Source organism: Harpia harpyja, chromosome 1 (genome assembly GCF_026419915.1).
Source record: "Harpia harpyja isolate bHarHar1 chromosome 1, bHarHar1 primary haplotype, whole genome shotgun sequence".
Classification (NCBI taxonomy): Eukaryota; Metazoa; Chordata; class Aves; order Accipitriformes; family Accipitridae; genus Harpia; species Harpia harpyja.
In genome coordinates, this window is record NC_068940.1 from 7523227 (window position 1) to 7540809 (window position 17583).

The 17583-nt window shown below is 41.4% G+C and overlaps 1 protein-coding gene across 3 annotated transcripts in view; it reads right to left on the minus strand.

Annotated features, from left to right (window-relative positions):
- The window catches only part of RANBP9 (RAN binding protein 9), a 40375-nt gene extending 23737 nt beyond the window's left edge, over positions 1-16638 (minus strand). Inside the window, exons 1-2 of one of the 3 annotated variants that reach the window (XM_052809247.1) lie at positions 15770-16636; positions 7261-7372 (exon numbers count right to left, since the gene is read on the minus strand). In XM_052809247.1, coding sequence (XP_052665207.1) covers positions 7261-7372; positions 15770-16244 — 587 coding nt within the window. In that variant the 5' untranslated portion in view covers positions 16245-16636. Of the gene's footprint in view, positions 1-7260; positions 7373-15769 lie in introns of all 3 variants that reach the window. The other 2 variants (XM_052809155.1, XM_052809340.1) reach the window with 2 other exon arrangements.
- Between the last annotated feature and the right edge of the window lie 945 nt (positions 16639-17583).

Below are 17583 nucleotides of genomic sequence, written 5' to 3' on the forward strand. Positions count from 1 at the left end.
TGTTCTCCTATGGTCTTCTACACTGTCTTCACTGATGCTATACTACAAGGTCAGAAATGTAGCACACTAAAAAGGTATCTGAATTTCACCTTTAATATAGTTACTCTGCATTAAAATTTTGTAGGAATATGCTAATCCAAGATTCTTATTGTCTGCACAATCACAATAAGAAATGAGCTGTTAAATTCTTCTCTATTTAAATGTTTCAAAATATGCCATAGACAGTTTGAGTCTTTCATTTCAAATTGAAAACAAGTTTTATTTTATGGAATGTTTCCAAGGAAACAGTATTTTGAACATGATAAACCCAGGTTTCAGATTAATCCTGTTCTACGTAGAGAGGAAAAAACAAACAAAAAAAAAGGCAGTCATCTTGCACAGTGCTTGAAACTGTTTTTCCTGTAACATTTTGCGTGTGATTCCTATAATGTTCCTAGAAAGATTCTCATTTACTGACATTCCTCTCACTTTCCGAGGCTGCACAATTTCGTGTTGTGACACTTCTCCCTAAGCACTAAAACCTCTTTAGGGACCATACTGTCAGAAAAGTATAGTTGCATAGACAATAATATAATGTAAGTCCAGGCTGCAGTAAGATTATCATCCATACACTTTATTTATGCAAATGAACCTCATAAGAAAGAAATAACTTAAAAGATTTTGCAAGAAGCAGGGACCAAGAAATTAAATATATTCTCTTGACTTTCTTTTTAAATTGGAAATCTTCATTTCTAGAAAACATCAACAAAGAAATAAAACTCTTGTTCCAGTTCCACGTATTTCTGACCAGTTAAACACAAACCTCAAATAATCCTCTTACGCATTTCATTGCTGTTCATCTCTGTCAAATGTCTGGTCTCCTACACACAGGTAAAAAATGAATTACTGCTACAGTTTAAGAAAAGATACACTTGATGATTCATGATCCAATGTCTTCTTGCAGCTGGAGCAATTCAAATGAAGACACTAATGCAGGAAAGCTACTTCAGACTTTATCAGATTCTACTCTGTATACAAGTACTCTGCTAATAATGCCACAAGACATATGTAAATAGAGACTGAGTGAAGTTTGCATGTTGTTGTAACAAATGCCTGTTATTGTAACAAATAACTGCTGGGGACATATCAAAACTATAAAAATAGGTCTTTATACTGCACACAGTTTTTACGTTAGATTAGTAGCGTACAAAAATACAAACAAAACAGCAACTGACTGTTCTAGATTTTGTTTATTGGTTTACGCTTTTGTTTGTTGTGAACAAGAAAATGAGTATGCTGGATGCTAAAGGAAAAGCCAACTTACTGCAACAGAAAATTTGCAATACAAAAAGTATGGTTTCTGTTTAAAGAGTTACACATACATGCTCCGGAAGACAACAAAGCATTTGTATTTCGCAAACATCACTGAAACACACTAAGACAGCTCAGGCTACACCATAGGCATGAGTGTCATGAAAACCCAAACTTAATTCTCATGGTATTTCTGGATTGGATAGGTTTTTTTTTATTTCTTCACCCACTTCATCACATATACAACACGTACTGCAAGATACTGTGAAAACAACAGATGACTAATTGTATGCCCAGTGTTAAAAAACAGCCATAATCCAACAGGTGTCAAAAGCCTTATTAACACTGCTGTACCAAAAAGCATACTGATTACTTGCATGAGTTGCTGTACTAACATTTTATTCTAGTGCAGAACATATAGCAGAACTTACAGATGCAACGTAAAGCACACCCATGAAGATCTGCATCAGTACAACCACACCACAGACTAAACTACCATGCTCACAGAAGTATAAGCAAAGTGCTATCTGCTAAAAGATTAAAGCCTTTCTAAGCTTAGTTTTCATTTTTTCTTCTAGGTGGCTTATCACTTCCAATTCTTGTTTTCATTAAGAAAAAAAAAAAGCACATCTGCTTAGATGATTTTGCATTTTAAGCATACATCTTCCTCCGCTGTTCTAAAAGCACTAAAGACTGTCTAGAAGTAAATAGCATTACCATCATTTGCCCATTGCTAGTAATTGTATTTACAAATCAATGAATAAGATAAAGAATTGACAGAAATTCAAGACATTGAGGATAAATGCATCTTCCCCAAAAGCTCATTTTCCCCAGGAAAGAAACAGACAAAGTGTCTCTCCTGGTGAAAGACTTAAAAAGACCAAAAAGCTGTGTTTAAACCAAAATTAAGTGGGCATAAGCTGGTACCATGACCAAAAGTAGCATTCCCACCCTCCTGAGCCCAGATGCTCATTTCTGCCCCAAGTTCCCCTCTCTTTTGCTGCCATAGCTACTCATGAAACAATACAAACAGCCATACTGGGGAATGAACCTAGCTGAAAACTACCTCACTCTTGAGGTCACCTTCTGGAGAATGAGCTACCCAGTTGGGTTTTCTGTGAAGCTGATACAGTCACATACTGGGACAAGGGAAGCGAACTCAATGAGTGTTCAGAGACTGCTGCTTCTCATGGCCAAATCACCACAAAGTCTTCCAACCACAGTTTAGAGTAAGAATTCCAAATATTCAAAAACCATTGCCCTGACTGGAAAGGAAGAGATTCATTACAACAACCAACAGCCTAGGACTGAAATTCATGTGGAAATGGATGATCACTCAGTAAGTCATACACACATAAGCTGTTTATAACATAAAATAACGGAAGGTAGTTTGCTTCTGAAAGCCAGGTAGCCAGCAGATACCCTCGAGACAGCCCCTCTAGACAGAGCATGCTTATGAACAGTATGAAATGCCAAAGGGTGCAACCTAAGGTTACAGCAAAGCTCACAGACTCTCAACCAAGAGCAATTATAGACGACTCTTCACCATTAAAGAAGGATGCCCACAGCAACAGCACAAAGATATCAGACTTGTAATTTACATAAAGTACGACAGTATCATGCAAGCATCTTTAGTGTGTAAAAGAGGGAAATGTTAACTGGTATCTGAAATAAAATACTAACTGTGGGGCTGTAAGGCAGATGCATTACCACTTTACACAAAGCCAGAAGACCTAAATATGTAGAAGACTAGCACAACTGAACTCAGTAAAAAGCAGCGTAAGAAAACTGACATCAAGATTTGAGAGAGACTGGGAAAAAGTCTCATTTGGATATACTTACCTAGCTAAGCGAATGGCCACCATGGTGGTCATTTTTGGAAAGTGAGGGACAGTACAGTATTTTAACAGATTTAGAGACTAAGGCTTACATCTCCAAATTCCAAGAACAGGTCCATAGGACTTAGCACACCCTTGTTCATTCCCATTCCTAGACCACCAATGTAGTTTGCTTTAATTAAGCTCCTATTCTAGAAATTTAGATGAAACTAAAAACACAGTTGTATGCAAAAGGCAACACCATGCCTATCCCACTCCCTTGAGTACTGTATTAAGAAATTACAGAACAAAAACTACGTACGTTACTTCTGGTTCTCTGATAGATCGATTACAGATGAGAGCTGCATTAAGAGCTTACAAAGGTTTAATTTTAAGCTAAACTATGTTTAGCTTCCCCAACTACATCAGAATTTTTGACAGCACTTGCTGCAATACTTTGCGCTGACACATATATATTTATTTATTTTTAAATTAACTGGAGATTTCAATAGAGATACAGATATTATTTATTGCAGTTAACACTCTCCTTCCTACCATGCTTTCTAATAATCACCTTGGTACTGTTCCCCATACTTACACCCATTACTCATCTACTATTATCACCTCCAGTCGCTCACATCACTGTCCACAACATTCCACATGAAGCCAAACAAAACAAAGCAATAAAGTATAAAAGGAGAATGTAAATAGAGGTCCTCAGACTGCAAAAGGAGACATGAAATTAAGGAAGAAAACTAAAGAAATAAAGAACAACAGAAAATATTAACAGAGCAACATGACAGCTGGTTAGCACTTTTAACAAGAATTTAAAAATATTTATGATAATTATTTCACATATCTGTACTGTAGCAGCACATAAAAGATCTTAGGACTCTTCATGCCAAACACTGTACAAATACAAAGACAGTTTTTGTTTGAATGATATTTCAGCCTTATTACTTTTATCAACCTTAATTCTCACTTCCCTTTTTCTCATCTGTTATCAGTTGCTGCATGGCCCTATCACTCCTCACTGAGGTGTCAAAAAGCAACTTCACTCTTCATCTGCTCTGCAACACCAACCTCCATACCCATTTCTTACTTCCTAGCAAGCCTGCTTTTGTGTTCTTAAATGCATCCATAATGCCTATAAGTTGATCATCATGAATATCTGCAAAATTAACGTATTAGGCACCTTCAAATTCCTACTCAAGACTGTCACCCCCCAAATACGTAAAGAATTTAATGACCTAGGTCCTTAGTGTGACAAAACCAACGCTGTCCTCACACACAGACAACTATGACAAGCCATACTGGAAGCTATGCCACATCCATGCCCTATACTAAAAAGAGCTGTGCTCCTTCAGAGGAGGAGAATAATCTTTGTGATTGCCCAGCAACTTTGAGATACACAAGATCATATTCCAGGAGCAGGGCCATCAAGTGCTACAGTAGCACAAAAAATAAATCTCCTAGACTAGGTTTTCAGTAAAGGTTTTTGATGATTTGAGGCAAGACATGCTAAGGAGAGCACACAAGCAAGAATACTGTTAGAATTGCCCATATAACATAGTACATGGACTAAATACTTTAAGCTGAATTTATTAAAACAAACAAACAAACAAACAAATATAAGTAGTAAAGGCTACTACCAAAGGGAACTCCAAATAAACACCATTACATTATCCATTGACATTTACGAAAGTTGAAAATGTACTTCAGCCTGCAGATAGATATCTGAGTTGCCTCAGGTAGTCTGGGATTTATTTTAAACAGTACTATAAAATACAGCTGTAGTGCTTCCACAGCCAGGTGCAAGCCTTGAGAATAGATGCTTTTGCAACAGTAAGGCATTTTAATTAATTGACCCTATTAGTGACATGCTGGTCCTCTACAGATATGGTCTTCCTGAACTCTGTTCCCGTTACCAGACATCAAGAAAAGAAGAAAAACAGGTAAAAATGTACCTGGAGCAAGCCAGGTGAAACACAACAGGCAGTGAGAAAGAACTAATAAACCCTATCAGACACAAACTGGTTTCTATAGACCTACTTATATCTATCTGCATTAAATTCCCCAGTGTACTTATTAAAGAATTTATTAGTTTGAATGCAGTGTAACATTGAACCGTAAGAGATTCACACTGCATCTAGTCAAAGACTTCTTGGACCTGAAAACAAAGTCCAGAGATGCACACATTACATCCAGTGAGGCTCCACATGTCAACTCCTGCTCTTTATCAGCTAAGCTAGATTTGGGGTTGGCTCTATGCACAGTATTCCCCACCATCCATGCTATCTTATACAATGAAAAAAAATTAACATCTCAGCTCATTATGCAGCTAATGTTTCATGAAGTGACACTAAAAAAAGGTCACAAGGCTGAAGTAAGGTTGAACCAAGGACAAGGCAGTATGTATTATCATTAACTGAAAAAAGTACCCCTCCATTTTTTTAAGCAATCTCAGCAGGCAACTTCACAAGCCTTAGCTATGTACACCTCACAAATAACCATTTAAATGACAAAACCTTGAAATACTTTACTCAAAGGTGTTTTCTACTTTTGTAGGATTGCCCTGAGCGGCCTACTGAATTAGAAATTACTAAAAAGCAACACAAAGAGGTCTAAGGTAAAGTGTTAGAGAAGCTATGTGAAATGACATCCCCACACATGGGTACTTTTTGAAATCCATCATTTCAAAAAAGCTAGCTTCCAAACTAAGCAGGCAGAAGTACCTTTCAGGAAGGGATACATGCATCACCAGCAAATCACAATAGGAATCTCTCCCTAACTGACAGCAGCAGGGCAATTTTTAAAAAATGTTTAAGGAATAAAAAAAGCCCACAAAAGGTGTTCCTAAAGTTGATAGCAAAACATTACTTGAAACACTAAGTTCCATCATCTTAATTTAAAAATAAGCAGGTCTTCACTGTGTAACAAAAGCCAACTACAGACCTAAGTTTTTCATAGCAAAGAAATCTCCCAGAAATAACTTTTAGGAACAGAACAGATAAACTCATAAATGCTCCTACAAGGCAGCAAGCAGTACTGAGAGGCTATTCTTTCAAAATATCTCTATACAATACTATAAGCAAAACAAAAAAGTCTGAATACTGTTTCTGACTTAAAGGAGGCTTACAGAACACTGGGAAAATGAAAGAAAGAAACAGCAGCAAGACAGACAAAGAAAAGACAAAGGTACCGAATTTCATCCAAAGAGCTACGACATAGCTCTTCTCTCAAGATTTATTTTCACAAGAGGACATAAGCATCCACAATATGCTTGTGCAGCACCTAGGACAAGGACATTCAATCTTGACTAGGACCTTGAAGTAGAATCACAGTATATACTACAGAATATTGGAAAGAAGTATTGCTTATGTAGTCCTACGTAGACAACATGATCAATGTCTCAGCATTAACACACACCCTCTACCAAAAGCAGTGAAAGACAAAAAGGAATTGAAGTGGTCTAGCAAAGATTTCATTAGTACTTCAGGACTTTCCCAGGTGAGATTCTATCTGCCTCAGTAGACTTGAAATCATGGTATCACCTGCGCTTCAACAGATTCGTAATTCGGATGGATTCTGGGAAGCAGCAGCTACACACACTCATCAACTCCTGTTCTTTCCATAGGGTGACAAATTCTCAGGCACCTATTCAGAACATTCCCCTTTCTTCTTATTACTGTTCATCAACGAGTGCCTTAAGAATAACTTTCTGTTTTAAAATTGATACAACATCCATGAAAAGACTACACTGAGGACATAAGTTGGTCTGCTGCACACCCTAAAAGCTTCCTAAAAATTACGTGAAAGTCTGTAAAGCCATACAGTCAAAAAACAACACCTTTAAGGCAAGAGCAGGGTCAAACTATGGTCATTCAAACCCTAACTTCTCTGTCAAGAGAAAATAAGAAGATGCTGTTATGGTATTTATTGTGTACACTGATTTGTGGACAGCAAGTACCACAATCAACTCCCTTAGAATAAACAAATACCAGAGTGCAACTTCTCATGAATAAGGAATTAAGCTATATAAAAAGGGGTAAATATGAAAATAAGTTTTGATATCAAAGAAATCTGTTGACTGAAAGATGATGTGAGACAGTATTTCGAGTAATAATTAATTAATAATGCACTCAATGCTTACCCATCTCTTCCCTTACTGACAATTTTAACTTCGAAATAGTATATGCCACAGGCTGCAGGTATAGGATGTGTAGCTCGAACAGAAGCAGCATCTTTTGGAGTTTTTCCATGACCTGAAAAAGAATTGCATGCAAAACACAACAAAAATGTATTTTAGTTAATTGCAGAAGGCAACTCAAAGGTATACATACCAACTACTCAAAACAGAAGGCTTATGTAATAAGCAACCAATATACAATATTCTAATCAGCCTCATTTTTATGGTAGAATATTTTCTTCCAACATTACGTTTTCATTGTAGGTACCTGCATTGCAACTAAGCATGTTACGAGAAGTTCTGGATATACTACTCTAAAAGGTTCTACAATTATTTGAAGGGAAACTAGAAAAAAGTTTCACTGCTTACTGCAGTAAGTAACATAATCGACAAAAGCCCACCTAGGTTTGAAAGAACTGGATCATTTCTCAAATGCACAGGGCTCACTCATTTTTATAGACTGAAACATGATATAACAGAGTTTAATGCTTAGTGCTTCTGATCTTCAAGTTATTTAAGATGCTTTAATTCTAATGTCCTTCAGAATAAACATCAGTCATTATATAGAACGTACTACTCATCATTAATTTCCATGTTCTGAATGTTATCTCAGGACAGCATTAAGCATTACAGCCTGCAACTGAGCTAATACAGCTCCTACTCCTTTTTCTTATAAGGCTCACTGTGTACCAGCTCTGCCACAAGAAGAAAGTCCAATACCAGCTCTTGTCTACTCTAGGGATTTTCAACCTAAACCCAAGAGCCACCTGCACTCCACTAAGACTAACTCTTCTGAATATGTCACCCTCTTCACAGCCTTTTGTTTCAAAGGCAACGTGGAAACAGGCTTTTGGCCAGATGACTTGTTTTAGCAGCAACCTGTTCAAGCAAGCTCAGTCTCTCCCAGGCACACCAAAATCTCTCAATTATTGTATGAAAGTCACACATGAGGTCACAGGACATAGTTTAAAAAAATTAAAAAAAAAAAAAACCAAAACAAACGCAAGATGGAAAGCATATTGGATCCTGACAAGAGGTATTTCAGTAAGATGGCAACCAGAACAGATTGTCATTGCCATAAGAATAATTCACTCAGATCCCATGCCTGCTCTCCGTGTGGATCTGAGGCATAATGAAAAGAGATGCCTGTTTTGAGTGTGCTGTATGAATCACTTGGGCTGCAGCACTCCAGCTGTCATCTCCAGTCCAGACAGGGAGCCCTACTGTACCTGCATAGCAATTGATCTACGTATGCCAAAAAAAAATAACAACCAAACCCCAAAACCCCACACTCCTTCCAGTGGCATTAACACTGGAATTATTGCTTAGGCACAGATTAATCGTGTCTCATGTACAGCAGGTCAGGTCATACAGAAAGGAATAAACTGCAGGAAAATGACAGCATAGCCAGCCAGAAAGATCAGGCACAGCTGACCTAACACTACTGAACCTCTAACCACAGAGCCCTCTAGTGTAAACGTTGATAAAACAGTAAACACTTATCTGCCCGTAGAGCTAGCACCAACCAACCAAACGGCATATACTCAGCCAAGGAAAACTCTCCATTTCATCATGGCCACATCTGCATCCAAAACTTTGCTAGCACAGCACGAATTCTTCACTCATTGAGATTAGGTTTAACCTACAAAGTTTTTTCTGATGCAACTAGTTCACCTCAGCGTGTAACTACCTTAAGGCAACTAGCCAACTATCTTACTTTTCTGGGTGCAAATGTATTGCTCACTTCAATATGTCATTACTAAACATTTTATGTAAGATCCTTCAATCACCTCACAGGTTTTACAATATTAAGCTTATTGCCTACCTTCTGCATGTTGTTTTCAGAAGTCTCACGAGGCAAAAACAGTAATACACTCCTCCATACACAAGACAGCATGCATGTTTTACGGCTGTGTCAACCAAGGTAATAACCAAGTACATAACCTTAGAGCTTTTATAGGTTTGCTTGGTTTTCAAGTGCTGGTAGCTCACTATTTAGGTTTATAAATTAGATTATCATTCCTAAGTATGCAGAAATCCTTCAGCTAAAAGGCACCCAAAACTTTATGGGCAGAACATTCAACTTCTGAGAGATCCCTTAAATTCAGATAGCTCTGATTAAATGATGCATTAGTTGGGGGGGGAGGGAAGATACTTTATTTTTAAATGTCCTTAGGTTTTTACTTTAAAATAGACTGCAAAGAAGTTCCCTTGGTTACTCTATGCACTTGACAATCTGTGTAGTTTCAGTGTGAGTCAGTCTCCTTATTTGGGCAAGTCTTCCACATAGGAGACTAAAGTAGTAGGAACTAGCCAAATATTATTGAAAATGTACATCTATTACCCAGCAGACTATGTTTTGTGAAATCACAACCTCCTAAATTGGTATGGTTTCCAAACACTTAAGGTATTCTTAGCACCTCTTCCTGAAACTAGTCTCCTTCTCCCACCCCCTCCCCAATCCAGGCAGCTATTTGCAAGGACACATGATGAACCAGATTGATTAGCTGATCATGGTTTAAGAAACCTACCAGATTTTTTTGAGCAGCAGATCAGTTCCCTGATCCAGTTCACAACATAGCCACACACAGCTGTCACACTGCAAATAAGAGGTCGACACTGGGGCAGAAGTAACAGGATACCTTACCAGTATTGCCAAACACTTCATGTGGTGAAGCAACACGCCTGGGGAAGTCAGTGCCCAAAACTACTTTCATCCCATTAAGCAGAAGACACCCTAAATTTAGAACTGCTGTCCTTTTAATATAATCTCCTATGAATCCCATTTTACTACTTGAGTATGCTGCTTTTATTTGTAGTTACATACAACTATTATTTCTAACAGCAAATTCAACAGCATCAAGCAGTTGACTACTTTCAAACATTCCAAATACCTCTACATTGTCTCAACATGCTAGTTGAGACCTTCAGTACTACCAACCTACGATGGGTTACATGAGGAGTCAAGACATACTAGTTATCAACCAGCTTTAAAACAAGGAGTCTCTTTACAGAGCAGGTAGTTGAACTGCAAAATTTCTTACCAAAGGATATTATAGATGCTAGTGTTTAAGTGGATGCTGGGCAATCTTCTAGAACAGAAATTAACTGAGAAACTGCTTTCAGCTCAGGATGTCCTTCCACTTAAAACGGCTGGAAACTGAGACGGGAAAACACAGATACACCATATATGCCCAATGCAGTTTTAGATTCTTCCATAGGGACTCACTGACGGCCACTGTCACTGATGGGACACTGAGCTGAGTGGCCCATTAGCTTGACATTATATACTGCTGCCACGTTCTTTGGTAACCTGAATCCCCACTTCCTTGCTTGCGAATAAAAAGGAACTTCAACACCCAACTCTGAACTTCTGAATCGGAGGTTCCAAACATCTGAAGTAGATCATATGAACACTGCCCTATGTTCCCGAAAACAGTCTTCTTTCATAGTCGCAAGCTATAGTTGAAGTAGTTAAAAGAATACTTTTAAAGTATGTATTATTTAACACTAAAAATTGATCACTTTCAGCATTAAAAAGAGAATTCTGCAAACAGATGCATTGGGGCAGAGAAGGGACAACAGGCGTACAAATCTTGAACTTCACACTGTAAACCAGATCATAGGTAAGTTCAATTACAAGAATTGTTTTTGATTGGGCTTTCATTAAAGTGTTTAACAACTACGAGTCGACCATGCTTAAGGAGTAAAGCTTTATTTTATTTTTTTAAACAGTCATTCACACTGATGATTTTTACTAAAAGTAGTATCATCAGTCCTTCAGCAAAATTAAATTGACATTAATCTAAATTTAAATTCCGTCTACTTGAAAAAAGCCAATTCAGATAAAACTGTATTTGGAGAAGTCATTTCAGCTTTCAGAAATATAATCTTTGAACCTAAATCTAAGTGTGTAATGCATATACACCAAATGGTCCAAAAGAAGTCTATGGAAGTGTCTACCTAGAAAAAAGTAAGCGTGTTTATATAGTTTAAATCCTTAAATGAAGTTTACATAAGCTGAACTGCAGTTATTTCCAACAGGTGGTTCAACTACTTGCTCACTCTGCCAAAAATAAAATAATCAACGCCTAATCTTCTGTTGATTTCATTAGGAAAGTTTCACTGAGACAAGGAAAAAAGACATGCGCAAATTACTGATTTGACTTCAACTTTTTCCCCAGTTTAAAAAAGCAAGACATCTCAGAGCTACAAAGGTGTTCAAAACAGGCATACTGCACTGTACTGAATGCACTTCAAGTGTTTTCTGCCATAAAAATTGACACCATCCTTGTATCACTGAATGGCAACACAGACCTATTACTATAGAACCCTTTCCTGTTTGTTATAGAAATTGGGATGCATAGTTTGCACTGAAAAATAAAATTAATTGGGTTTTTTGTTTTTTGGGTTTTTTTGTGGTTTTTTTTTTTTAAGTTTGGCACTAGAGACAGTTCAAAGGCATTGTAAATAAATGCCTGGCTAAGATTTCCTGGCCTGCAATACATTAGAAAAAGTTCACACAATGGCAGCTTATTCAAAATTGCCTAACTTTTCTCAGCTTTTTTTGGACAATTGTCACAAGACTAACTTAAGTGAAGTTACTACAGGACCCTCCATGATTTAAGCACTAATGATTTAGTCTGTTTACCTAATTCTGTATATAGTTTCTTCCATGGTTACAATCTGTGTTGAGTCTGTATTTTTATGTCCTTATACTACATAGCATAGATTATTATCTGCTGGAAACTGAACTTGTTTGTCTAGTGGAACATTCATATGTAATATTTATGACAGCCTTCTTTTTCAACAAGATCCATGTGTTAATTCTGAGTATTTTAGAAATATGTAGGAATATTTTTAAAGATGTCTTACCTTAATAGCTACATATTTTGTGCAGTAACTGCTTTACAGGTAGCATACACTTATCTGAACCCTCATGCTTTCTTTACCACTTAGCTACAGCTCAGAGCTGTTAATATTATAATTAGGTAAAATGACATAAATTTTTTTCTGATACTGTTTTTCATGTCTCCCCTACATAGATATACCATGAACAACAGTCACTAGGACAGTGTTAGCTTTCTATCAGCTTGCACTGCTAACTGGCAGCAACACAGAAATGTACGTCTGCCCATCTAAGAAATCAAAAATACCCTTGGGTACAGTCTTAATATATTACAGTATCACTGATGCCAACATATGTGTATTTCATGTCCAGATTTTGACAAAGCTTCCTAATCAAGAGTCAGAATTTGTAAAAGTGTAACAGAATAGCTCACTGTAGAAAGAAGTTAGCCTGTTTAGGTAAACAACACGGTAGTCAACGCATCTTCCCTTCAACCGCCACGCCATGTATGTTTTCCTTCTTTAAGTAACACTATGATTCTGAGAGATAACACACAAGGGCAATGAGCCTCGGGTTTTGTTGACCCCCAACAAAATTTGAAGAGCTGTTATCCTGATGCTAGCTGTTCTACTTTCTTTAAACCTTCACCACTTGATCAATGCCTGGTTTTGTGGCAGTTTTGATTTTTAAGCACTCTCTAGGATGCTTGCAAAAAGCTTCAGGTCCAGAAATGCAGTACACAAAGCATCACAGCTGCAACGGGTAGAAAGAGACATCTACCGCAGCTCCTGTCTCCATACAGCTTGTCCACTGGTATGCAAGAAAGTGAAAGGAATCTTCAAAATTACATAGAGAGGACCATCATTCCTCTCACAAACCAATGAAACAAAGTATCACTGCTCACAATACATCAGCACATTAAAATTATGATGCTAGTTATATCAAAAAATGACTTTGAAAGCTTTGCTCTGATTGTTCCCCCCTACCCATTTTTTCAGAGGCAAGTATCCCCAACACATCCAGAATGGAAGGAAAGCACTGATGTTACTACCTTCTGCCTCCTATCCATTACAGAGAAGAGGAAATTACTCCAGAAAAACGGTTCTATAGCCAGAAATCTACAGAGGCAGCAGAGAAAGTGTACAAGGTACCTGTACTACAGTAATAGAAAATAGTAAGAATTGCTTTTGATTACTGGCAGATCTGTCTTCTCTCCCTTCCCCGAGTATTTTGGTCAAGAATGCAACAGATCTTTACCCATGCTCAATGTACAATTCAAATTTCATTTCAACAAAAACATCTACCATTCTTCCACGACTACTTAGATAACTTCGGAAGCACTGGAAGTGCCAAAATTCCACAAGAAGATACTCTGGATGCTTTCGAGACCTCTATTTGCAACTGATTTGTAGGAACAATATTTCACAGTACTAAGCACATTCTTGCTTTCTGTCTTCCCTAAATCTCCTCACTGAACCTCCCCACTTTCTTCCCTTTTATTGTATTCTTAGGTCTGAAGGATCCAGGAGGGAGAAAAGGCAGCAGGTGTTTTAGTGTTTTTTAACCCGGTTCTTGGGTAGGAATGCCCCAATACCCATTCATTGCTTAGCCCAGTGAGCAACACCAGGTGCCAGGCTGGTAACATATACATGGGGCTGTCCTAATAGCCACCTTCATTAAATTACCAGGAAGAAAAGATGGGCCACTTAAGAGGCCATTCACCACCATTTGCAGTTAGGAGAAAGAAAAGTCTATACATGTTATATTGGCACCTCTCCTTCTCACAGTCCTCTGGACTAATCTAGGAACTCTTCAACCTTCATCACTTACTATTATTTAAGAGCTAGAATAAACGTATTTTATTATTATAACCTAATTGTGCTTTATAACTTCTGGTAGAGTATCTATGGTATTTCCTATGTTACCTATACTTCGGCAACATGCTGAGCCTCTTGTAATTTCTTTGAGGTAATTAATTTCTTTTTTTAACACTAAGGCAAAGGAGAGAAGTGAGGAAAAACAGGGATAGGACAAAGAAAGCTTGAAAATATACCTCTACAATTACACTGGCAGACCAGAAGGGTTCCATCTCTAAATTCTAGCTCACGAGCAGGAAGAGTCGGTCAAAGCAAAACAAACCAACAGAAGGACTTGTGGGCCATAAAGCTATGATCATCTTGTAAGAAAAAAACCCAACAACCTGCCACCACTAAGCACCAGAAAATACAAAATGCTTCTAAAAATACAAGGTCATAAAACACTGAACAAAAGCCAGGAAATTCAGAGTTGAGTATTAAATAACATGTCCTTAAATCACTCAGTACCTCCCAGAAACCTGCTCTATAGTCATCAACCTCCTTTATTATCTTTGTATGGTGCATTAAACTTAGCATTTTTAACAGAGTATTTTGTATGTAATAATAAAGCCTCTCTATTGAAAAAAAAAAAAGTCTCTGAGAGTACATTTAATCCTTTCATGGCAGCCAAATCCTGCCATGTGTTTGTGTTGCCGTTTTCCTCCTCCGATTAAACAGTAACATGTTTATCGAGATTTCACTTGAATTTCTCCACTGTAAACCCTAAGAAAGGGTAATTGCAAGGTTGTTTTTTTCCCCTCCCATTACGTTCATTTGACTACAGACTGACAAAAGATCCAGTTCCTCACAGCCAACTCAGAAGTGGTTTTGAATCCACAACACTTCTACATTAGGACTTGGGCCTAGAACACCAGATGTGTCTGTGTTTTTTCAGGTCAGAGTGTACGCTTATGTTTCCAGGTTTTATGACATTTCATAACAATCAACACAAGTTTTTCCTCTATTGCCTCTTGCTGATTTATACAAATGCATACTCTGATTTTTTCCTTTTCTTTGAAAATCAGTAACTGCAACTATGAAACATCTAGGAAGAAAGTTATAAAGTCACCTTCATTAATGTAAGTCCTATTGTCATTCCTTCCCTCAAATCACTCTGTAGTCTGTACAATAGTTAGGCAAGACTGTTACCAGTGACTTTAATTCCATTTTTCACAGTTTAAAAAAAACCGTGTTTTTCTCTGTGCTTTCCCCTCCCGTCATTTCCGTGTTTAATAGCTTAACGCTTGCTGCTCTTAACTCCATTTAACCCTTGCTATTCTCGAGAGAGAGAAAAAAAAAAAAGGCACTTCTTTTCTCGCTCATTACCATAAACAGGACACGTCATGCCGATCCTCCTTTATTCTCCTGCCTCAGACCCAAACCTTCTGGTGATACCTGAATCCACGGAGGAAGTCTCACAGAGTTTTACATAATGCCCACTCCAGAAGCATAAGGAGGCGGGGGCGGCCCCTTGCCCCCCCCCCCAACCCCCCTTCCCCCGCACCGCGACAGAAACGGGGGGGGAGGGGGAAAAGAGAGAAAATAAAGCTGAAATAAGGAAAACCAAGACCCCTCTCTCCACGCTGCGGGCAATTTAGGGGATGAGAACACGGAGAAGGAGAGGAAAGAGGGAGAGGAGCGTGTGTTATTTCCTGTTATTGTTACTCCTGTGCCCACTGCCCGACCGAGGGGTCGGGCCCGCAGCCCCCGGCCCGGGGAGGGCCCCGCCGGGGGAGGGGGGGTCGCGGCGGCCCGAGCGGGCCCTCACCTTTGTAGTGTACCCGCAGGTTGTTCTGGGAGAGGCCGATGTAACTGAATTTGTCCTTCGGGCTCCAGGAGCGGGGCAACGGCGTCTCCTGCTCGTCCACGGCCGGGTAGAGCCTCTTCAGCCGCCGCTTCAGCTCCTTCTCCTGCTCGTTCAGGGCCGGGTCGCCGTGCGGGAACGGCGCCGGGGCGCTGGTGCTGCCGCCGCCGCTGCTCCCGCCGCTGCTCCCCGCCGACAGGCCCAGCGCCGCGCCGGTACCGCCGCCCCCCGTCGCCGCGGGCCCGCTGCCGGCGGCGGCGGGTGGCGGCGGCGCAGCGGTGGCCGGCGGCGGCGGCGGCGGGTGGAGCAGGAGCGCGGCGGCCGGTGCGGGGCCGGGGTTGGCGGCGGCGGCAGAGGGGATCCCCGGCGCCGGCGGGGGAGCGGCGGCCGCCAAGGGGAGCTGCGGCGGCGGCGGCTGTTGTTGCTGTTGCCCGGACATCCCGGCTCCGGCCTCCTCCTCCGCCGCCACCTCCCGCGGTCGCGACTGTCACCGGACGGGCCCGGGGCGGAGCGACGGGCAGGCCCGGGCGCTGCGGAGCGAGGCGACCGCCGGCGGCTCTGGCCGGCGGGTCACCCCCAACCGGAGCGTTTCGGAAGGGGGCGGGGGACGACGACGATGACGACGACGACGACGGCGGCGCTGCCCGATGGGAGCGAGGGGCGTCGCAGGGTGCGGCGGAGCCGGGCCGGGCCGGGCCGGGCCGAGGGAGCCGCGGGCGGAGGGAGCGAGTGAGGCGGGCAGAGCAGCGGAGCCGGGCGGAAGCGAGGCGGGCGGAGAGCGCGCGCCAGGCGCGGCGGCGGGGCTGGCTGCCGCCGCCTCCTCCTGCCGTCTCGCGCGCGCGCGCGCCCTCCCTCCCTCTCTCTCTCTCTCTCTCTGTGTCCAGCCCCGGCGCGAGGCGCCGCCGTGCGTCCCCCCGTCAGCTGAGCCCGCCGTCCCCTGCCCGTTGCCTTGCCCCGCCCCGCCGAACCCCGCGCTCGCGGCGGCGCGGTGGGCGGGGAGAAGGGGCGGGGCCTCCGCCCCTCAGGCGGGCGCCGAGGCGCGAGGGCGGCGGCTGAAGCGCTGAGGGGAAGGCTGGGGGGGGGGGAGGGGGGGATGTGCCGCCATCCGCGACGACGGGTGGAGAAAAATAAATGGCGACAGGCCGCGCCGGCGCCTGGGGTGGTGTGGGAGGTTGTCTCCTGTCAGGAGCGGCTGGGGAAGTGCCACCGAGAGCAGGGCAGGGCGGCCCACAGAAGACGGGAAAGCTTGGGAATGCCTCGGCTGGCGAGGACAGCGGGAGCAGAACAGTGTTCCTGGGGGGGGGGGTTTGTTCGGGGTCTTTTTTCCTCTTTCGGTTTGCGCTTTGAGGCGTGTTTTTACCTATGTCATTGATGAATCGGCCCTTTGCCTGTGCTCGTACTTCAACACGGCAGCAATGAAAGAGAAACACCTACAGGCAGGCAAGCATGGCTTTGAAGACATCAGAAGAGGAAGGGAATTTCACTGGCAGGCCTAGAACCTGAAACATTGGGCACTTCACAAATAATTTCCAGCTGCCAGCGTGTTGGAGAGCAAGTACAGAAGCAGGAAATAGAGGAGGTTAATTATGCTTCACCTGTGTGAAATGGCTGGTGAGGTAATGCAGGTGTGACACTCAAAGGCTTGTAAGAAGCTAAACATTTCTCATCTATAGTCACCAAAATATCCTGTCACACGAGACCGCTCCATGATGTCTAGTAGCATCTGTGGCTGGACAAAATGCAATTATCTAAAAATACCCTATCAAAAGGAGCTGCAG